The sequence below is a fragment of the Cygnus olor genome, chromosome 4 (assembly GCF_009769625.2).
Source record: "Cygnus olor isolate bCygOlo1 chromosome 4, bCygOlo1.pri.v2, whole genome shotgun sequence".
Lineage (NCBI taxonomy): Eukaryota > Metazoa > Chordata > Aves > Anseriformes > Anatidae > Cygnus > Cygnus olor.
The window spans coordinates 2584359-2607730 of NC_049172.1; the positions used below are offsets into that span (position 1 = coordinate 2584359).

The 23372-nt window shown below is 35.1% G+C and overlaps 1 protein-coding gene across 28 annotated transcripts in view; it reads left to right on the plus strand.

Moving 5' to 3' along the window:
* The window catches only part of CAMK2D (calcium/calmodulin dependent protein kinase II delta), a 167740-nt gene that overhangs the window by 120189 nt on the left and 24179 nt on the right, over positions 1-23372 (plus strand). For 4 of the 28 annotated variants that reach the window (XM_040554688.1, XM_040554685.1, XM_040554686.1 and 1 more), the window contains exons 8-14: positions 526-609; positions 1582-1676; positions 3263-3385; positions 4467-4550; positions 5411-5453; positions 9413-9450; positions 19557-19605. In XM_040554688.1, the coding sequence (XP_040410622.1) occupies positions 526-609; positions 1582-1676; positions 3263-3385; positions 4467-4550; positions 5411-5453; positions 9413-9450; positions 19557-19605 (516 nt within the window). Of the gene's footprint in view, positions 1-525; positions 610-1581; positions 1677-3262; positions 3386-4466; positions 4551-5410; positions 5454-9412; positions 9451-10991; positions 11025-15327; positions 15388-16984; positions 17027-19556; positions 19606-23372 lie in introns of all 28 variants that reach the window. The other 24 variants (XM_040554663.1, XM_040554667.1, XM_040554662.1 and 21 more) reach the window with 11 other exon arrangements.

Here is a 23372-nt window from a genome sequence, read left to right on the forward strand (position 1 = left end):
CTCAGCGTTCACAGTTTTGGGCCTGCGTGGCATGCATTTTCTGTTTTTCAGTTAGTATCTCCAAGGGGATCACTCAGAGTTTCCCACACTCCCTCTGCTCCACTAACTTTTTTGACTTTGACCCCAAGCAGATGTATTTGCGCTTTACTACTGGACGTCTTGCTACAGCTCACAGTAACGGACAAGTCACAAAGGAAATGTTGTCAGCTATCCTGAAGCGCCTCTGGAAGCCTTCTAGTGTTGCACTGTCACCAGACCCCTGACACCACTGTTGAGTCTGGAGTGCTAGTGCAGATGGGTCACTCCACCAGATCTGGTGGCAGAAAGGGAATGGGCCAGGTCTGCATAACCATTCCTATTACTGTTCCTTCTAGGTGATACGCCATAGAAAGGAAACTTTAAAATTAAGTGGTTGGTGCTGGATGATTTGGGAAAGTCCTGTGTGTTGTGGGCTGACATTAAAATCACTTGCTTTTTGCGTTGCACGTACGGTTTTTTGAGAGTATTTCCCTTGCCTTATGACAGGCTTTGCTGGCACTCCAGGATACCTTTCTCCAGAGGTCTTACGAAAAGATCCCTATGGAAAACCTGTGGATATGTGGGCATGTGGTAAGGCATTATTCTGAAAGATGACATTTAGTGCACTGTAAAGTACTTTGAGGGAGAAAAGATATCCAGAATACCTTGTATTCAGCATCAGAAAATAGGTATTAGTTAAAATTTGATACTAATTGTTAGATGAAATGATTAGATATTTTGTTATTCTACCAGCTTTGTTTATTTTTGGATATTATTTGTGAAGATATGTTATCACTGCATTCTTTACAATGTCTGCACAACAGATTTTTAAAATACTAGCATGCACACAATGCCTAACAAGTTACAAAACATAACGATTCATACATATGGTCTAAAAACTGATGTGACCAAGATACCCTAACTGCAGTTTTAAACTCTGAAGCTAAAGTTTTTGTTAAATGGAGTACAGACCAATTACTTTATCATCCAGTTCTTGAAACATTGTAATTTATGATACCAGCAAAGGGATAGCTACCTACCTAAGAACAAATGGTACCTTTCCTTCTTTTACTTCTACCCACACTTATTCGGTTGTATGTTTCTTTAGTCATAGTGAATCATCTCTGTAAAACTAGCAGGTGGACTTTTTAATTTCCTATCAAACATATTTATAGAGATAAACTGAGTTGCTGAAATTTTCTTTGCATGAGATTAGTTAAAACAGAATCTTACAGCAGTACAATACTTGATAACACCAGAGGTTAAAAAGAGGCATTTTTATAGAACAACAATCATCATTGAAAAGTGCAAATCTGTTTCTCCAGTTAACTAGACATTCTCAGTGTGTCAGATCTGATTTTGTGTCAGATTCATTCTTACCCACACTCTATCGGAGGTTATCATGTGAACCCCGCATTTACTCTTATCTGCAGCAGTGTTTTTCAGGAGCTGGGGTGCTCCTATTGAGCTGTTTCTTACATGGTTGCCAGGTGCAAAATGATTTTTTGTTGTTTGTTTGTTTGTTTTTCTTGAAATCACTTAATACTACTATGATTTCTACAGGTGTCATTCTGTATATCCTCCTGGTGGGATATCCTCCTTTCTGGGATGAAGACCAGCACAGACTCTACCAGCAGATCAAGGCTGGTGCTTATGATGTATGTGCCGTATTCTGTCTTCTAAATTATTTATTATCGCTCCTCTAAGTAGGAGCTTTCTAGAGTGAAAAGTGAAACTAGATTTATACTGTAATTTTTATTTTTATTTTTCGTACTGGCTATCGTTATGAGCCACTCAGTATAGTAAATGTCACTTTAGTAACATGAACATTATAAGGATGGGAATATCTATACTAAAATAGTTTCAGTTTCCCTATGGCTCCAAGCTTTCATTGTCTGGTCCTTGTATAAATCATAAAAGTTTATGTTATCCTGACAAGCCTGTTAAGACCTCTGCGCTTCTGATAAATATTTCTGAACTCCTAAAGACCTGTTGTTTTCCTTATGGTTTATCACTTCAACCAATTAGTTATTTTAAATTGTTTCTAAGAAGTCTTAAGTCCTAAAGACTTAAAGAAGTCTTAAGTCCTAAGTACTCTTGTATCACCCACTTCTGCAAATATGAGTTGCTCAAAAATAATAGTTTCATTAACTGTATGTGTATTCCAACAATAAGCATTATGACTGTTGATAAGCATCAGCTGATGATTTGGTGACATTATGAATTTTGCAACATCATCCATTTATATTAAATTAAACAGACAGAAGGCCATTGGTGTTCATCTTTAAGTCATTTGTGAATGATGAAGAGGAAAAGAGTGAACCTTCTAATTTTCAAAAGCTCTTAATTGAATCTAGTCTTGGAGAGTACTCACTGAAAGGTGATTGTTATGCTAGATATGTTATGCCTTTTAGTGGAAATGAATTTAGGGTCTGTCTAGTTTTCTTCCAACCAAACAAGGAATTATACAGTAATAAACAGGGTGACAGTGGGGAAATACGATTTCAGCTGAGAGGGCAAGAAATGAGTAAGTGCAGAGACTGAACTATACATCTGTGTTGCATATAACATAGTAAATACTTGTGAATACTGCATCTAGATTACAATTTGATACAAATTCCAATGGCCTAAGAATAAACATTTTTTTAGTACTGGGAAACAAAATGCTCAAGGTTGAGGTCTGTTCACAAAGGTATTTTAAGATGTACATATTTTTTATTCGATTTCCATTTGGGCAGATAGTTTGAGTACATATTTGTAAATATTTTGCTGAGCAGGGAGGTGGTAAATCTAATTAGAGTTCTGAATTTATACGCTATATACAGTTAGCATTAATACTGACATTGAAATAAAGCAAACAAGGAGTTTGAATAATAACGATTAATATTTTTGTCTTTATTAATAGTGAAATTAGTCTGCATTAGATTCAATATGGCCATATTCCTCTCAGTTGACTGTAGTCTGTTAATCTGTGTTAGTTTATCCTATGAATATCAGTTGGCATCGTGTTATTGTAAATATATAAATACTTTGCGTCTGAACCAAATCAATAAGAAGTCAAAACAGTAAATGACAAAAGCATTACTTATAAATCTGGCTAATGCAATCTTTTATAATTGTGGAAAAACATTTTTTTCATTAGAACTAGACAGTAATATTACAGAACTAATATCAATAAATATATTTAGGTAAAATTGTGTAGCGATCATGCAAGATAATATACATGTACATTTTTTTTCTTAAGTTTCCCTCACCAGAATGGGATACAGTGACTCCTGAGGCAAAAGACCTTATCAATAAAATGCTCACTATCAACCCAGCGAAACGTATCACAGCATCAGAAGCACTAAAGCATCCATGGATCTGTGTAAGTAACTTCTGCACATTTAACAGAGTAACTTGATAGACAAATCAACTCATGGTATACTTCAGCATACAGTGGAGGTATTCAGAGGATAGTTTTTGTCCTTGTTTGTGCTGTTCTTTCGCAGCTATTTAAGTAGTAGAGTGCACAATTGTGATTATGCTTATACAGTCAATAGTTTCGTACATTGAGGTCTCAGCCTGGAATAAGAAATTTTGTAGAAGCTAACTTCTTTGCCTTGAATTTGTAATGCAGATGGTCACTACCATAATTAGAAAGTTATTTTAAATTCTGCAGGAAAAAAAATGTACAAGAAAGTAACTTTCAGTTGCATAATGCTTTGCATCGTTTTCTTATAACCATTACAATGAACATGAAATTTAAAGGCAGGAAGCTAATGGACTTTTTGTAAGTCAATTTACTGTTAACAGAGGTAGACTGTGTTACTGGATTCAGGACCACTTTCCAATTCTCAGTATATTTTACACTTTGACACTTCACAGGCAGTCTGGGCTGATAGTTTGAAAGTCACAGTGAGGTGTACAGCTGGTTGCCAAGCCTTTATTCATTCCAGTAGGCTGCATTACCTTGCCTGTAAGATTGCGATGCAGATTAAGTTGGGTTACAGAGAAAATGTAGGTACTGCTGAATTTTCTCTGAAATATTTCCTGCTTCTGTACCTCACCTAATATCATTAATGTTAAAGAAAATCAACCCTCTTGTTTTAAAACATATTTTCAGGAACTATAATTTAGTATATTATTTTGAGTATGTTTATACTGTGTAACCCAAGTTCTAAGATTTAGTGTTCTTCTTAGTCCTTATTAAGGAAACTGTGAAAAAATGATTTATTTCAAGAGGACGTTACACATAGGAAAGACTGGGTAAAAAGAGACCTTGAGGTTTTTGTTGATTTGGAAATTTACCAGATATGTCAAAGCCTGCAGAAAGCAATATTCACGTAGGGTAGAAATTGAACGCTCAACCTGGGACCACATGAGTCAGAATATGTATGTTGTAGAGTAAATAAAAAGCTACATGTCTGTCTGAGTGCACTAAAATAAGTCTTTTCTTCTTCCCTTAGCAACGTTCTACTGTTGCCTCTATGATGCACAGACAAGAGACTGTAGATTGCTTGAAGAAATTCAATGCAAGACGAAAACTAAAGGTAAGAATGAAAACTTCTGCAAGGATGAGTAGATAATTTTGGAAAGACAAAAGTGTAATTTGACTTGTGGTCCGTGTATAAAATAAATGGACCCCAAGGGAATTTTTCTTGAATATTCCTATCATGAACTATTGGATAGATGAGCAGCTTTTGAGTGTGAGGTTCTTAACTTTTAATGAAAGAGAATAGAACATATTTTCATGTGAGCCGTGATACTAAGCATTAAGAAGTATGCAATGCTGGAATTGATATATCCTTTTGCAAATCTAATTGTCTTTCTAACCAATTACAAAGAAATGTTTTAAGAAAGAAAATTTAAAATTAGTATTGCATAGTTTTGTTGGATTCAAAATCACATCAATCACCTTCATTTATACACATTAAAAATATTTTTTGAAGGAAAATGACTTAGGTTGTTCTTCTAGGTTATCATGTATTTTCTCCTGACCAGACAGCGTAACTTTGCAAATGTGAGCTTTTCTAATTAGCACATTACAAATAATAAACTCGTCTTCCTACCAAAAAAAATAAAAGAATCTAAGCAAGTGAGTGAAGTCTGTTTTATATTCAGCAATGTATTATGCTGTGCCTGTGAATACTCATGTTTTGGGCATTATATACTCACAGTCTGTAACTATGTGAGATTACCAGGATGGCTAGTAGATGCGTAATTAAAATTAGATTATAATTTATGCTCTCACACCATCATGAATGACAGTTAATGCTCAGACAATCCATTCTTTCAGGGTTAATTAAGCAGTTTATGTAATGCATGCTTGTTTACTTTTTTTCCTGTTGTGTTCACATTCAATATTTTAAACAAGTGTGTTGCTAATTTGAGAATATGTATGTATACACAGGGGGCCATTTTGACAACTATGCTGGCTACCAGAAATTTCTCAGGTATGTTCATTGAGTTCCAGATTCATAGAGTTTTTATATTTTGATGTCTGCAATAACTAAGGTGTAATTAGGATTTATTAGTACACAAAGATCTTTGTTATTAAGGAACATATAAACATGATCTATCTCACATTTTTTTTTCCTTTGCAGAAACAAGCAAGAGAATTTAAGCTATTTGGGCTAAATAGAATCACTTGTAGCAGACATCAGTGGTGTAATTTTTCAGTAGAATGTGGGTTCCTTCTTTTTACATGTTTAGTGCTATCTGTTGAAAGACAGATGGAATTTTCCTGTCTTATTTTGGTGGAGGAAAATCGAAAATAATACATATAATTCCCTATGAGTAAGTATGGTCAAACAACAGTCAAGAAGTCACTTTTCTATATGTGAAATCTCATTCGAGAACTTTATTGCATCTTGCATTTAAAAAACAAACAAATAAAAAAACAACGTCCATTCCTTATTGCTTTGCTAAGAAGTAAGAAATGTACTAAAATTGGTCCATCTTTTCCCTGTCTTCTGTTGCCTAGTTTGTTATAATGAGATGTTTCCTCTTTATGAAATAATTTTGTAGTGAGTGTACATGGAGATTTAGATCTTTATATTAAATAAATTTTAATAGCAAAAACTAGAATATGTTTGCTGTTAGTAGAGTTAGAATTGTCCTCAGTAGCAGTATGGCTGGAACTATGATGCTATGCTGAATTTTTCGTTTTGCCATTTGAGATCCTAAGGGCAGAGTTGAAAAGAATGCCAAATTTAAAAATCAGTAATATTACGTATCCTCCTACTCTGGTGATGTAACTGTTGGAGCGTAACTTAATTTATAGACAAAAACATGATAGTGCTTTGGGCATGTTTTGAATAATAATAAGCTCTGAATAATCCAAAATAAATAATCATGAATGCAAAAACAATTTGTTCAATTTGCATAGTACTTGAAATACACGTTCTTTCTTAGTTAGGTTCCTATATTTGATATATACATTCAACACAGATTACATTTATGTAAATTTCATTGGGTTAAGGCTTAATGAATTGCCAACATCTTTCAGTTCATTTTCAAGGTGGGAATGCTGTTGGCTGCATATTTTGTAAAACTTAGTTATTTTTAAATATCAAACAAGTACATCATTTTTCATCACTTTTCATACCTGTCACTGTCTGTATATGTAAGAGTCAGTTCCAACTTTCATGAAGGAAAAATGCTGAAGTCATTTTAAAATGTGATTTTGGCATGAAAAGCAAACAGGGTTTTGGCTTTTTTTTCTTGAATTTTTTCACCTTTCATCTCTGTTTTACACCATAATGACCCCATAGTATCCGTTGATGGCATTTTATTTTTCAAGTTGTTTATTCATTGTATTTCATTGCAAAGCATGCTTTTGAAGGTCATTTGTCCATAACAATGTGGTTATAAAAGTGTTTTATTTTCCTTTTTCTTTCTTCCTTTTATGTGGAATGTATATTTCTTGTGAGGTAAGACCCTCAGCACGTGAAAGGAACATCTTTTTTCTCTTCAAAATTGCTGTTTGCCTTAAATCACTTTAATTTCTTCATGTTGTCACAACGCCATTTCTCTTTAGTCTGCTTTCTGGCTTATTAGCACTGCCTTAGGTTTTATTTATAGCTATTGCTTGTAGTTGCAAGAAATCTTTCATTGTGGGCTTAATTTAGAATATGCTAATTGCTTCGCTACTGCAAATTATTTAAATATTTGATTTGTATGCAGTATCTGTGCTTAGAGAAAGATGAATTAAAATATAAAATGAAAATAAAAATAAAAAAGCATTCCAAGCCAAAAACAACAATTGCAAAGGCAGCTGAGTATGAAATATGTACTATAACATAAAATACTGCATAATAATCCATACCAGGCACATTTTAAAGGACATGCTGGCAGTGCCATAAACACAATACTTGTAGTTACTGCTTTTGGTGCCTTCATTTTACTGGCTTTTATTTAATTTTTTACATATAACATGTAATGTTGGTTAAGCATTGAAAGAACTCAGAAGTTTTATGCATAACTGTAGTCAAAGAACCTAGTTTGTTATGAACAGCAGCCTATAAGAGTTAATGTATGTTTTCCCATAATTTTATAAGCTATAATGGTATAAAACAGGCTTCGAAAGCAATGAACTTCTGGGTTTTTTGGCCATAGGTTGTAGAAATATCTCCTCCCCTTTGCTTTCCCTAAATGAATTTCTGGAGTGCCTGGAATGTAAGATCTAAGGCTGTGTTGTATCAGGTCCTTCAAGCACACATTACAGCAGTATGTATCCTATCCCCCCAAATTTTTGTAAGGCACTTTATTTTAAATATTAATTCACATGCTTCTGTAAGTAAAAAAAAATATACACTGTTCTTGTTGCATAATGCAGGCAAATATATTACTCTTAATTTTAGTTGGAAATCACGGCCCTTGTGAGAGTTTTAACAGCAGTCTTTGCTGATGTCTGTAGTTTATAAAATGCATTTGGAGGGGTGATGTATCCATGAAATTATAAACGGTAATCTGGCTTCATCATCCAGTTCTTTTTTTTTTTTTTTTTTAATGTAAACAGCACAGTAATGGACATCAGTTATTTCTGTACAATTTCTGAGGTGGTCTTACATTTTCTGTACCCTGTACAGAGCTAAATGAGCGCTTAATGCAGATGGAGCCAGTGAGTAAGCCACAAATACACAAATGAACTTCAACTTTAAGCCAGATAACTCATTAACTCCAAAATCCTCAACTAGTTGGAGCAACCTCAGTCTACGAAAGCTCCAATTATTTCTTTTTGTTTGGCTGGTTTGGGGTTTATTTTGTTTTGTTTTAATGGAACGATACCAGTAATGATGGGAGCTTGTATAAGGTCTGCCTCCCTTTGGTAATGCCAGCTTGTTAGCTGGAGCATTTCTCTTTCAAAAAAGCTTCCTACTTCTGAGTAAAACAGCATATATAGAACAGCACTTTCAATCTAAGCTGTGATATACTTTTCAGTAGGAAGATTGGATCATAAACACCAATAAAACAAAAAACCACAAGGCTTGTTTTGTAATTTATTATTCTTCAAGTCTTTGGCAGTGAGTCATCAAGCATTTGCACTTTAATGAATAGTATATTTGAATTTAGTAGGTCTTCCAGCATGTTTTTCTGCTGTAACGCTTGCAGGTTCTGGGCTGTGGTGTGCTTTCTTGCACATTAGCCCTCCAAATTGAGTAATTTGGAATAATTTGGCATGGTTCTTCGTGCTAGTTTAAGAGGTGGGATATAAAGCCTAAGAAAATTATGGCAAGTGAGATTTTGCCCACAACTTACTTTGAAGAAATTTGATCAGTATGCAACATGATTGAAAAGTGGCAGGCGGGTTTTTCTCATTGGAAGCAAAGCTGCCATTCCTTATTATTAACTCCTAAGAAGCACTCCTCCAAAACAAAACTTCACTAGCAGATTGTTCTTTCATATTTGTGATTTCCCTGACCTATCACACAAGGAGACTAATACTGCCCTGGTGGGAAGTCCCCAACAAACCATGCTTAGAGGTGATGTTTTAAAAATCAGTTTGCTTTTCATTAAATGGAATAGGCAGTCATGTACCTCACTGTGCTTTTAAGATACTTTACTGATGTGATATAGGTTACTTCTGTGGCACTCTTATATTAATAACATCATTAAGATACCAGCTGCAACTGTTTCCTGTATGCCACCCAGAAAAGTTCCTAACAACTAGGTTTTGTATTTTATGGTTAACCATCAGCTTTAATCAGTGGAAGAAGAGATGTATGATAATCTGAGGTATTTGTAATTTCTTAAACATTATCAACATTTAATTCCTGTACTCAGAGCAACAAAAGGAGGAAATAGAAATCGAAAATGTATGTGCAGCAGGGAGGCAGTGGGGGTTTGTTGAACAGCTGATTGACCTCAGTGGTGACCATCTGACACTGAAATTACTTGTCTCATTTTACAGCAGCCAAGAGTTTACTGAAAAAGCCGGATGGAGTTAAGGTAGGTTAAACACATGCTTTAAAATACATATTCTTAGTCACCACCTACGTGTAACTTTTGGCAATTCTTAGATTTGAGTATTGTTATTTCTTTTCATGATAAAATGTGATAATAAGTGCTTCTTATTATGTATTTGAAATCATGAATATTAGTAGGTGAAACTTAAAAAAATGAAAAAATATTTGAAAAACAAGCATTTTAATAAGTAGAAAATAGAAAACTGCTGGAGAAAATGTTTTATTGATATTTCAGTGAAGGATGATTGTGTGACTCAATATTATTAATTAGTTTATAAATATAAATGATGGTTTGGTGGTGGCCACATTAGATAGCTAGGTATCAGTGCTTGTCTGCAGCTCTATTGCCTCCATATTTCCCCTTGACTTTTCATTAGATTCCTTGGAAGACCAAAAGTTTTTTCTGGTAGGCTTGGCTCCACATGAGGTATATCCTGCCAGATATACTTGCTATACTTGGCAGAACTCGAGGGGTTTAGTATCTCAACAAATCAGCTCATCTTGACAAATAGATCTTGCTAAGAAGGGAACATTTTGGCAGCTTTCATACATGATTTAGAGCTCCTATTCTCATGTCACCAGATCCTGCAGGAGGAGAGATGCTTCACAAATGAGTGTTCTGGATAAATACTTTGAAAAACAGCCCCCCCCAAATTATATATATATATATATATATATAATATATATATATATGTCACTCAGTAATGAAAAATATTTTATTTATTTTCTCTGAGGACTCCTGAAGACTAAAATAAGTGCTTAAAGCTTTCATTATATGATTCAAAAGAGATCCTTCTGCTCTGTGTTTTCTCTCAGGAGTGTGTCCTAGATCTGAATTTTAATTTATTATTCAGTCTTAACTTTTTACTTCAACAAAACATTGTATGCTTAAACACCAGATTCGTAGTATATTTGTCCTCGTTCTCCCAAATATGTACACTTTTCCTATAAAAACATCTTGACACTGGCAACATAAAGTGAGTACACTATGATTTCAGTGCTTCTCACTTAGAAGCAGTAGATACCTTAGCTATATGGAGAAGCACGCAGTCTGTACTACTCAGTCATTTCTGTGGAAAATCCTTAACATGATTATTGTGGAATATATCGATTTTATGTACTTAACAGATATTCCTTTATAAATATCATTCCTCCTACAGGTCTACAATGGTATTTGTTATATCTCAATTGTTATTATAAAACTGCAAACAATTGTTGCCAAAATTTTGCCTAAATTACACTTGCTGGGACATGATATTTTGGTTTTCAGCACGCTATATATCTGCTTTTTGTCTGCATGGTCATGTGGAGCAAAGGGAGTAAATTTACATCTGGGGAAGTCTATTTTGGTCATTTCTTTTATAGTTACTATATTCTCCATAGCATTTTTCCACTTCTTCCTACAGCTTAAGTTTTTTCCTATTAAAAAGAGAAAAAAATATATACTGTACTCCATGCATTGATACTTTAAATCCAACCAGTCACATTTTCTTCTTTTCCTTTCTCTCTGACTGGTCAATTCAGAAAAGGAAGTCCAGTTCGAGTGTTCAGATGATGGTGAGGATCTTTATCTGACAGATTTTTCCTACGGTGAAACGTTCACACCTAGAAATCAAACAGTTGCATTCAGTTTTGTTAACATACTGCAAGAAACTGCAAGACTTTACAGTACAATCGTGTGAATTTTAAGCCTGCAGTTGCTATATGAATTGTTCTGCAGTTCTTTCAAGCAAGATTTTTATTTTTTTTACCTGGGGACATACAAAACCAAACAAAAAGTAGATGTAACATTGGCCAATGCAGCTGTCCTTAGTAAATAAAAACAGTAACAAAATAGTAATCTTATAACAGCCTTCCATTAATTTTTAAAATCTCTTTGCATTTAAAGCTAATAGTATTACTATCATAAAATGTAACACAAACTACCTTGTGCACAATGAAATAGTATTGATTTAATTGAGCAACTATAGATCAGGGTGCCATGCTAAATGCTTAGGAATCAGAAAAACAATTTCACAGTCTGTCCTTACTACAGCCTCCCAACTAACTTCCTTCACGGCTCCGAGTTTCATCACAAAGTGTCCCAACTGACAGTCAGTCTCTTTTCTTACTCCTCAGCCTACTCTATAGCCACGTATTCATTTGGCCTCTGTGGTCCCAACAGACCAGCAACTTACTGTACCCTGTTGGATATGGTTTTGAATATGAATTTTGCGATATTCGTGATGACGTGCTGTGATGTCCCAGCCAGCTTCTGCTGCTGCTGTGGGTAGAGGGATGGCAAATGCTCCTCATCCACACCTTTCACTGGGAAGTGCAACTCTCCTTGAAAAGCAAGAAGGTGCTGGTCAGGTGTGGGCAGGCATGTATTTATGTAGGAAAATAGTCGTCTGTTTGGGTGAACAAATATTTTCAGTGACAGAGGATCAGTGCTAACAGTGCCCAAATGAGGATTACTGGAAAAGCATGGTGAAGATATTTCTAGTAGCCCAAATGCAATGTGCTTTAACTTTTCGTTACCAAAGTATAATGTGCAAGATTAAATCCCAAGATGCAGGTTTTGTTTCTTAAAATATTTTTATAATATTTTGACAAAAGACCTGTGATGATTCTACAGTCATGTCCAGATGTTTGGAGCATTTGTGTGTGTCCAGCCTGCACCATGATCAGACCTAAAAGAATGGCTCTTGACAAGTGGTGTGCTAGTATAAAAGTTTTCCTTCTTCACAACAAACAGAAGATCACCACTTTGGTATAACTGAGCTTTAGAATAATTGTTTAACATGATTTTTTCCCTTTTGAACCATTTCCCTCTTCTATTAAAATACATGCAAAATACATAACGTGTGTTAACATGAACAAAAAAAACACAAGTTATGTGCTCTGTGGGAGAGAGAAGGTATAAGGCTTATTGCTGATTTCTCTCTAAGTTTGAAAGTTCAGCATAAATAATATACAGAAGTATATTATAGTATAAAAGTACACAGAAGAAATAATTTTGAATTGCTATCTCTTTCTGCTCTTACTAATGAATGCTATATTCTCATTATGTTACTAAGAAGTTTTGAATACATTTCCTGCAGTTTTCAGCAGTAGCTGTAATGGATATTGTTTATTTTTATAGGACTTTCACCAAGGGAGTATGGACCCAAGCCTGCTCTCCTTACTCAGGCAAAATTGGAATTGGAATTTGATTAACCCGTTTTCATTATGTATTCAACAACAAGCTTTTGTTTGGCATATCACTTTTTTCTTTCTTTCTTTTTTTTTTTTTTTTTTAAGCTACAGGAATAGAACTGTATGAAATCTGGTGAAATATTCATTTCTTTACTCACGTTTTTGCTAATGTGTATCTGTGCCTTTTGTTAGGTGCTTTTTGTTCATAGTTTTTTGATGACTAGGCTGTCACCAAAATAAGAACTTTTAGTTATATAACTGGATACATGATTTTTCTCCTGTTTTAGAAGATTTAGTATGCCATCAAGCAGCGTTGTATGTATTCTTGATGTTCCATAATTCTGCTATAGAGAACTTCCTTTTACTGAAGTAGCTGGGTGTTTTTTAAGGTTTTTCCTGAGTAAGGAGTTCAGGTTTTGCCAATTTCACAGTCCCATAAATATCTAAGCAAGTTAGTTGGTATATAAAATACTCACTAATATGTATGTCTTCTTGGAATGAAATTATGCACCAAGGTATTTTTTCTCTCCCTATCTTGAGTTCAGATACCCCTGTAACTTATGGCTGAAATATCACTGAGTGTGTAGCAGCGAATAGATGAATGAAACTTAATTTGGCAATAACTAAGCTAATTGGGACCATAAAATAAACACTTGGAACTCAATAATAACTCATTTTCTCTTAATAGCTATTTCTGTAGAAAGATCATTGTTTAAAAAATAAAAAAATAAAAGTGTTTCTTGTTCACAGTGCTCTACAGCAGGACATTGATCTTAAAGAAAATTATTTTCATCTTATATGGGAGAATGGGTCCTATCACAAATATTACTAGATTACATTTAGTATCAAAACATTCCCTGACTTTTTTTTTTTTAAGTCAGTTAAATGTTTGTTAGGGTAAGGAAGTTTGCAACCTGTAATTAAGTAATGCAAACCCTGCTGACATTTCTAGAATCTAGACATGCCCTCTGTAAGTCTTCAGGTTAGCTGCAGGCTTAGTTCCTGCTACCAATAAATCACCTGCCACACCTCTACCAAAGTAAAATAATCATGAAAAATTGTCAAGGATATTAAGTTCAGCGACTTTCCCCAGTGGTGCTAATTTCCAAAGGCTTGAATTTCACGAAACGTTGGCACAGACCGAACTTGAAATGCTTCACAGCCTGCACCACTGAGAAGCTGAATACTTCATCTGAGGCTACGATCATTGGGAAGTTTAAATTAGAAGTCAGATGTTTACGGTACAGCTGTTTGTGGTCTACTGTTCTAGGACTTACTCATTCCTTATGCTCTTTTGTATTTATTACTTAGCACATCTTAATTTTCTAATTGGTTTTAGAAAGGCTTTTGTTTTAGAAGAAAAAATACTTTACAAGCTGACCCCAAAATTGCTAGAGTTCTTCTTTAAATGATGAAGTTATTTAAATTTTTACAAAAATTCAATAATGAAACAATTTTGAACTTCTGTTCATTTTGCAAGTATATTATTAAGCACTGTGACTAAAAGGTTCAGTAGAAGTTCATTTTTGATCAAAGTCTCTCCAGACTCTATATCTATGCACCCAGTTCTGCATGCTGCTTTGGATTGCTCTTGTTAAAATTAGACATGACCAAAATGTACATGAAAATATTTCCTAATAATTGTTAAAGAAAAATGACATATTTCGAACTAATTTTTCCCTATACTTTAATCTTGCTTTCTAGTGCATGTAAAAAGTGGCTTGGTACATGACTTTTAGTATTTCTGTTCTTTTCATACCATGGTATTTATGAAAGCTGAATTTAAAAAATGGATTTAAAGAATCAGATAACTTCAAACTCACTGCTAAGCAACTTATTTGAACTAAGAGATTATATAAGTAAAGTCCAAAAATTTTGTAAAGGCGTGGTACTGTGCGAAGCTTAAGAATTAGCGTGGTGGCCTACGTGTAAATTAAGCAGATACGCAGTGATTTGTGTATTAAGATTACAGATGCTGTAGTGTGAAACCTTACACTTTCAGTTCAGAGTACCAAATTGAAAGGCTGATACTCAGTTACTGCAGGATTATTGAAATCACAAAAAAAAAAAAAAATCACAACTGGCAATTGTTTTGTAGTAAGTGACACCAAAAAAAGCTAAAGGGGCACCAGTCTCTTTCCAGCATCAGTTATATTTATTCAGGTCTGTTCCCAGAAGACAGTAGAACAAATGTGTAGATATATGAAGAGCTATGAATAACCAACTATTATTTACACCAGTGATTGGTAATTAGAAACTAAGTACAATTGAGTGCAATTATTTAATACTGTTGCATGACAAGAAATCACAATGGCTATTTAGTACTCTCTTCAAACCCATAATAATTCTTTTTTCTTTTTATATGTGTTTAGCTGCTATTTAAAGGCTTTCTGTTCTTTTAAGTGTCACAGCTGAAGTCATCTATACCTCATACAGAACTTCTTATAGTGCATCTGAAAACCGGTAGTTAGCATGTTTGGAGGAGCTGCAGCTAGCTATCAGATCTATTGTTAGTGTTCTTCCAAGTTCATAAGTTCATCTTTCTGTGATTCTTTATTTCCATATCTATATCTATATATAGATATCTATATCTGTATATAGATGTTCTATACAGAGAGATATAGATACATTGCCTACCAAGAGTTCTAAGGCCTGTCTGTTTCTATTTTCTGCATACCTACAGATAAACAACAAAACGAACGTGGTAACCAGCCCCAAGGAAAATATTCCTACCCCGGCGCTGGTATACCTGGAATCTTCCTTCTCATGCTATCTTGAAGTTTTTGACTGTCTTCTGTTTGTTATTCCCTCTTTTTTTTTTTTTTCATGCTTTTACACTGTTTGCTTTCTAAGAACAGGTTTTTGAAAAAACTTTTGTTTGAATTGTTTTTTTTGTGCGTGAGGAAGTCCATTGTTACAGCGTGTTTATTAATAGAAAACATTACATGGAAGCTGGATGCGGTAGAGTCATAGCATTTGTAACTGTAGTTGGATTTTTTTGCATGCTGTGCCAGAAAGTGAGTAGAATGTGCTTTATGTTGCTCTTAGCTCTTTGCCTGATGATTGAATCTTTTTAATGCTAACCTTTTTGGGGAAAAAGAAAAAAAACACTTATTTTCTCTGCTTTTGTCTTAGTATAAGTATTGATATCAAGGAGAGCTAACAGGATTATTGCTAGGCAACCATAAAATAGACCTTATTCAGATTTTCATTCCATATTTGCTGAGACTCAGCAGGACTTTGCAAGTCTTCCCAAGGATCGAGAGGCATGAAGTCCTAAACATTTTCACTTACTTCTCTTGCATTAAAGCTGCAGGAAACATTACTCATTAATAAGCTCTGCTAGGCACATATTACTAATCAGTGCCGTTCATGAATGTTTCTGTTGCAATCTTGCTTTTATTAGTACCTCCTATTTCTTAGGCATATATGTGGCTCACAAATATGAATGCCAGTGTGTAAGTACCTAATTTTGTGAGGCATTGTGTCCCATATGCATGCATGCATCACTTAGGAAATGTGGATAATTCTTACACACATTGGGAGAGATTTTTCATCTTCAATTTTTGGGCAACTGGTACTGAAGCATACATTGCTAAGTAATTTCAAGGACCAGTTAACAGGTAGCAGGTTTCATATATGAGCATATGGTGGTCTATGTTTCCAGACATAGTCACAAAGGACGATGGTCAGTGCTGAAAGCATGCTGGCTAACTGCCATTTCAATGATTATTTAATCTGTTTTATTATTAGTTTCCCCAAATCCTTTAAAAAATAAAATACACTTAAAAATGATGCAAATATCTCTCACTTATCCTGTGCGGCTCTGCCTGGGCAGCAATTGGTAACAATCTACACATTCCTAAACACAGTAGTGTTTATAGGTACTTAGCTTATCCTTAATTTTTATCAATCCATCTGTACTTTTATTGATCATTGTTGTGGTAATACTAATACAAGCAAACATGCTTAAAGAAAAGAGGTCATTTCTGGCCTTCTTGTCTGGCCTGGCTCAGACAAGAAAAGGAGCAAAGCCTTTAGAGTGTGACCTTGTGAAAAAGAGAGCCTCTGCAGGTCTCCGGAGCTTCAAAGCCCTGTATACATTGGTCATGAATAAGGTCTTTGCATGCTGCTGCATTAGGTGAGATGGTCTTTTTTTGCTGGCTTGCTGTTGAGGAAATATTTATTAGAGGCATCCAGTTTCATCCTCTGGCAATACTTACCATTTGTTCTAGCTCTTGTCACTGTTCAGCATTTGTGAGCTGGCTCTTCTTGCACTCCCTCACACTAATGAGAATGTATTTACCAAGAACTCTTTCTCTTATTTTGTTCTTGCTCAGGAGCCCCAAACTACAGTAATCCACAACCCTGATGGAAATAAGGTATTCAGAAAGAATCAATTCCATCTTTCCTTTCCAAACCACACATTTCATCCACTATTCCACAACAGAGTAGGGCCGTTTCAGGAATTTATGGAGCAAAATCTCATTTCTGCATTTGTTACACCTGGTGTCTCTTGAGCCCGTTCCATCTGTGTTCATCTGCTGCATGTGTTCTGCTGGTTGCTGTGCGTCTCAAACTCTTGAGGGAGTCGGCAGCAATTGGCAGAGCTCAGTACCCCATGCAGCCAGTCTCAGGGAGCATTGTGTACTAATTGTTCCAGCCAAAAATTCTCCATTCTAAGTTTAAAAAAAAACAAAAGAATGCTGTTGTCAGAGTGTGGTGAGGTTATAATGACAAGTTTTTTTAGCAGTTGTCACCTTAGATAAAGACATAATTTCAGTTTATCCCATCTGCTGTTTCTCAGCATGCTTATATACCATGTTTTGCACAGGACTTTGGTTTTCTTCCATAACATCATTAAGCAGTTTCAAAAAAATTAACATTTCAAGTGATCCAGAGGTCTTTTTATTTTTATACATTTTCTTCATGCTGTTTTCCTTTTCTTGCATATTGTGGTGTTTGTGTTTGGCAGCTGGTTCCTAAAACATGTTTTGTTTGTTTGTTTTTTTCATGCATGGACTTGAAAAGGGACAGGAAATATCATCATTTCCATATTACACATGTTCCTAGGTTTTCTGCAAAGAATTTACTCTTCAACAAAAATTTCCCTGTTTACAGTGCTGACTTAAACATTTGTCATTTCATTCATCTAGTCTAACTACTTGTGATTATTTTATGAGAGAAGGATTGAATCTGAGTGAAAAAATAACGCATGCAGGCATTTCTGAAGCATGAACGTGCTGATGGTGTGTATTGTGCTTGTGTTCTCCATTCCTTTATGTATCTCTGTAGAACTTTGAGCTCTTATTTTCATGCTACTACTTTTTCAGCTCCCCAGGTTTTAACTCAAAGGCAGCAAACAGCCTGTTTGAATTCTAATCTAAGCTTTGTTGCTGAAGTCCAATAAAGACCAAAAAAAACCACAAATACAATATTGGCATGACTACATCTACTTGACTGTATTATATAATTATAGCAATTAAGATACTCAATGTCCCAAAAGGTCACAGCAGACAAGCAAATCACTTAAGGCGGAGAGTTACTCCTAAATTTGTCTGAAAAACTGATCATCATAGTATGGCAACTGGAGTGGATGCTTCAATATTACAGGCTACATCTGCCGTGTGAGCTTGTGCATGGTGTTTACAACTTGTTTTCGTGTGGGGTTTTTGTTTACTTATAAGTACCTAATATTTGAAGTGAAAGAGCATGATACATCTGTGTAGAGTGAAACATCTAACACCCGCCAGTACCAGAAAAGCATGGTGATTTGTTTGGTTTTGTTTGTGTGCGAGTTGATTCATGTAGTTTTATTTATGGATGCACATCTGTTTTGTTTTTTAAGGTCCAAGTAATGCATTAACTGTTTGAACATTCTTTTGACTCAGCCTTATGAGGAGATGGTAAATAAAGGGCACTGTCAAATTTAGATTTTATTATTTAATTGTAAAACCCTTTTAAAAGTTAAATACAATACCACCTCCAGATTCCATCTCTCAGTAAAAATTAGCCCAATTAATCCCTTTGCTATAGAGCTGAGAGTTAAAAACAAAAAATACTGATCTACTTTTCAAAAAAATATACAGATAAAAAATCAAGTTTAAAAGCTAGAAGGCTTTCAAAAAATATTTACTTATTAGATTTGACAGTGCCCTGTTGATTTTTCCTGTAATATTTCATGTTTCTGGTAATTTATGAAAGACTGAGATGCAGAATTCTTGCCATTTTAACGGTGTGGTGGTTTAAGTATAAACTTTCTGATAGACAAGTCATTCCTCTGGATGGTTGCTTGAGGAATACTGCTACAAAGATGCCTCGGTTTGTCGAAGTTGTTATAAACTTACCAATTCGATGTCTGCTTTGATTCTTTTTTAATCACAAAAGCAACATAAAAATGACAGAAATTTATCCAAATTCCTAAAATCACCGGGAGACTTAATTTTAATGCATATTGTGTAAGAGAGTGGAGAAACAATTGAGAATTGCAGAGTGAAGAAGTCTGCATATTTAAAAATTGGACTGGAATGACTTTACACAGTTGGTTAATCACTGGTTAATCAGTTAAAATGGCAAGCTCTCCTCCTACTTGGCTGAGGTAATTCATACAACATTTCAGATGGACTTTGTACAGTTGGATGATTAAGAAAAATGTTGCCTTTACATTCCTGTGAAGTAAATGCATTAGACAGCAGGAAATGTATTTATGTTCCCTTTTGTAGTGAGCGACAATGTTTGGCATCAGTTTCAGGTCGGAAATGTCTCAACTGGTTTGTGACCATTTGTTTGTGAATTACATCCCACCCTGCTTCAAGGCTTTGCATGATACCTGTAACTAACTGTAATTTTCAAAGGCACGCAAATAAGACTTGGCTTGTTTTATACATTCTGCTTATATTTATTTCTCAACAGGAATCAACAGAGAGTTCCAATACAACCATTGAAGACGAAGATGTGAAAGGTATGATTTTCAGCTTGAAACATTTGGAGAAGCAATAACATGAGTTATGTGAAAGTATTTCAATAGGTTGTTAAACACAAAAACTCCTAACGAATTGTAAGAGAGACTATTTTCCTTTTTTAAATGAAATGATTTTTACAGTCTTCTGTACTATTTTTGACATGTTTCAGACTTACCATTGGGTTTTTACTTCCCAAGATGTCATTTGTCAGAATGTTTTGGAATGAAGAACATGAAATTACTGCTTATTAGCTAAGATACTAGTTCCAGTAATAATAGTAGTAGAGTAAAAATGCATCAGCACTTTACAAGTCTTACTGAGTTTGTGTACTTTTTGCATACTTTTTTTTTTTTGAGGTCAGCATTTTAATTTTTATTCTGTTCAGATGCCAGTGGTTTTTATGTTTCTAGTTTGTTCTGGCCATACAGTTATTTTAACCTTTTGTTCTTCAAAATCTAAAATCAACAACTTTTTCTATATAATTAATTCTAATTCTGTAAATTCACAGATACTGGTTTTGTTTCTTATTTTTTCTCTCTAAATATTATACTGTGATGTTACTCATACTTGTTTTAATAACATTTTCTTTTGAAACTGGGTATTGGGTTTGCGTGTCACTGGTTCACAGAAATGGTGGTCGTCTTTCAGCCCTAAAGAAAAATGGTATATGTAAAAGTGAAATGCAAGTCAAAGGTGACAGTAAAAATAAAATATAGAGAATGGAAAAGAGAATTCTTAGATAATCATTATATTATGTGCATTGCTTGATTTTGTAAGTAGTATAATTCCTGTAGGAGTCTTAGAAAGCTACACCTTAAAACACAGGCCTAAGTCTGCTGACGAGCTTCATTGGCCTCAGAGAAGTATGGGAGCATGTAAGAATTTAGAAGACGTTCAATCATAAAGTAGTTAAAATTATATCAAAACCATCTGGTGCTCAGTTTCTGGTTGGCAGAACAGGTCTTATCCATGTTTGATAAAGAAATACTGGCATTGCCAGGGTAATAAATTGATAGTGTACTGTTTTAGAACTACGTGGCAGTTGCTAATCAAACATTTAACAAGGAATACAAGATAGGATAATTTCTTTAGTAATGCACACCACTGTCTGAGCAACAGTTCAGATGAGCATTGTTTACCTGGCAATATTGTGCATGCTTGCTGTCCTAAGCAAAGAATTTCTGTGGTTATTCAGGAAATGGCACATTTACACAGTTTGTAAAGGCAAACAAATTCCGATTCCACTCCTTTTGTGTGCTATCAAATAATATCCAGGGTTCATATAGCATATATTTTATTATGCAGAGCATATTCTTACGTTTCAAATATTATCATTGCAGAAGAATCAATAACAGAAAAAATAATTTTAAGAACTCATGTAATCTTGAGGAGATGTAAGTCCATATTCTGTTCCTGCAAATGTAGTGTAGCAAGGGGTCAGGAATAGCAACATGATTATAAATGCTAATCCTTTCCTTATGCCCCATAATGGAAGAGCAAAATAAATGCAAGGATCCTATCCCCTGGGCAAAACTTACTCTGCTATCCAGAATTTAATTATGTGTTTACTAATTGCCTTCTCTTTCTCATACGCTCTGGAAAGGGTGACATTTCATGTATCCTTATTGATCCCTTAGTTATATTCCACTATTAGTATAAGGAAACTCATGTTGGCAGAGAAATAAGTTCATATTCTGTACAAACTTGTGACTTAAACTCGTTTTATATTAGTGAGGGTTTCTGCACAAATATAAGACCAACAAACATATCTATGAAAATTAATTGGATAAACAGGAAAGGACAACCTTTCTAGGTAACAGTGTGTGTGGTGCAGGATGTTCATAAGCTTTTTTATTTTCAGAATTCTTATGACCTTTGCAAATCCTGATGTACCATTTTATGGATTGGTTATATACAATATGTAGTTTATACTTATTTTATTGACACATAATTATCTTTGTTATGTCAGTGGTTCATTTGTATTGGCAATATCTCTGTAAAAATGAACCAAGTGACCCTGAACACCACTTAGGTATCCAAAATATAGCAGATAACATTTGCATTGGGAAAAAAAAAAAAAGAAGAAAGAAAGAGGCACAACAAAATACCATGTTGTATGGCTGTTTTTGAAGTACTTGAAACTTTGAAAATGAAGTTTATTTGGTGTTAGCTTTACCAGTATTTCACATCCTGAAGTCTGTTCTGATAAATTTCTTGCTTTCTGAACTTTTATAGTCCTAATGCTCACAGAATGGTTGAGGTTAGAAGGGGTCTATGGAGGCCATGCGGTCTAACCCCCCTGCTTACACAGGACCATGTCTAGGTGGCTTTTGAAGAGCTCCAAGGAGATCACTGCAACTTCTCTGGGCAACCTGCACCAGTGCTCTGTCACCCACACAGTGAAGAAGCATTTCCTGAAGGTCAGAGGGGACCTCCTTTGTTTCAGTTTGTGCCCCTTGCATCTTGTCCTGTCAGTGGGCACCACTGAAAAGGGCCTGGCTCAGTCCTCTTTGCATCCTCCCTTCAGCTCTTTGTATGCATTGGTAAGATCCCCCCTAGGCCTTCTCTTCTCCAGGCTGAGCAGTCCCAGCTCTCGCAGGCTTTCTGCATATAAACAGGGAAAATCCTTGGAGTTTAGCAAAAATTTGGAATTGCTCTGTGAAACTGTAGTCTCCTGGTGTAGAAGCTGTCCAAGGAGTACAGCATGAAGCACTGCGTTGAAAATGCAGGCTTTGTTACACTGTATGTGAGATTTATTGGTCCTTTACATCATGGCAGCTTAGCTCTGTCTTGCATGGGAGAGCAGAGCAAGGCCGTGGCAGCCCCGTGTCTTGTTTCTTCTGCTACTCTTAGCACCGCTTCTGGAAAGGCTGAGGAGCCCACCTGGTGTGTGGGTTAATATCTGCAGTGCTCAGTACTGCAATGAATTTCTCTCCTCTTACATAGTTGGCGTTGGCGTCCCAGTGGTGGAGGATTTTTATCCACTGCTTGTAGCAATGCAGCTGTAAACTGTGACTTACGTTACTGTATAAGCTGGATTTAGCTCTAATTAAGTCACTGATGTTGCCTTTTTGTTCTCAGAGTTTTAGCGAATCATTTTGTCTCCACTTGAACAAAGTCTTGGGCATGTTAACAGCCAATACCCACTCATTTTAAATAACAGCCTAGTGATAGCAGTTTGAGTTAATGCAAAGTGACGGCTTGGAGAACAATTACAGGTATCTGCAGCTGATGCAGAGGATAATACAGTGTAATTTACCTTTATTCATAAGACTTTGTATTTCTTCCTTCCAACCACCATGTGTAGTTTAGCAACTAACCTCATTAAATGAATAATTTAATTATAGGGCCTCTTCTTGGTGATATAACTTGATGCTATAACCATAGGATTTTTATCTATAAAATTTTGTTTGAAGCTTACCATGCAGAATTATGTCTGAGAAATACAATTAAAAGAAAAACAACAATTAAAATATTTTGCCTAATTCTTCTACTAGATTCTGTAATATCATAGTTAAAGAGTAGGCTGGATGGCTATGATGTGCTTTGTTTCCAAAACAGGAAAAAAAAAAAAATGATCTACTAGTAATCACAGGTCTGAGAGACAAGATAATTGGATGTGTCCTTTTCTTTACTGCATCTTAGTGAGAGATGTAAAATGAGGTAAAGAAGTTTTCTGGTATTTATAGCTTCCTAACCCATTACTGTATAGTAGTGACACAAAGGGCATAAAGCAGATGAGCCAGTAAGAGGATTTGATGCTGTA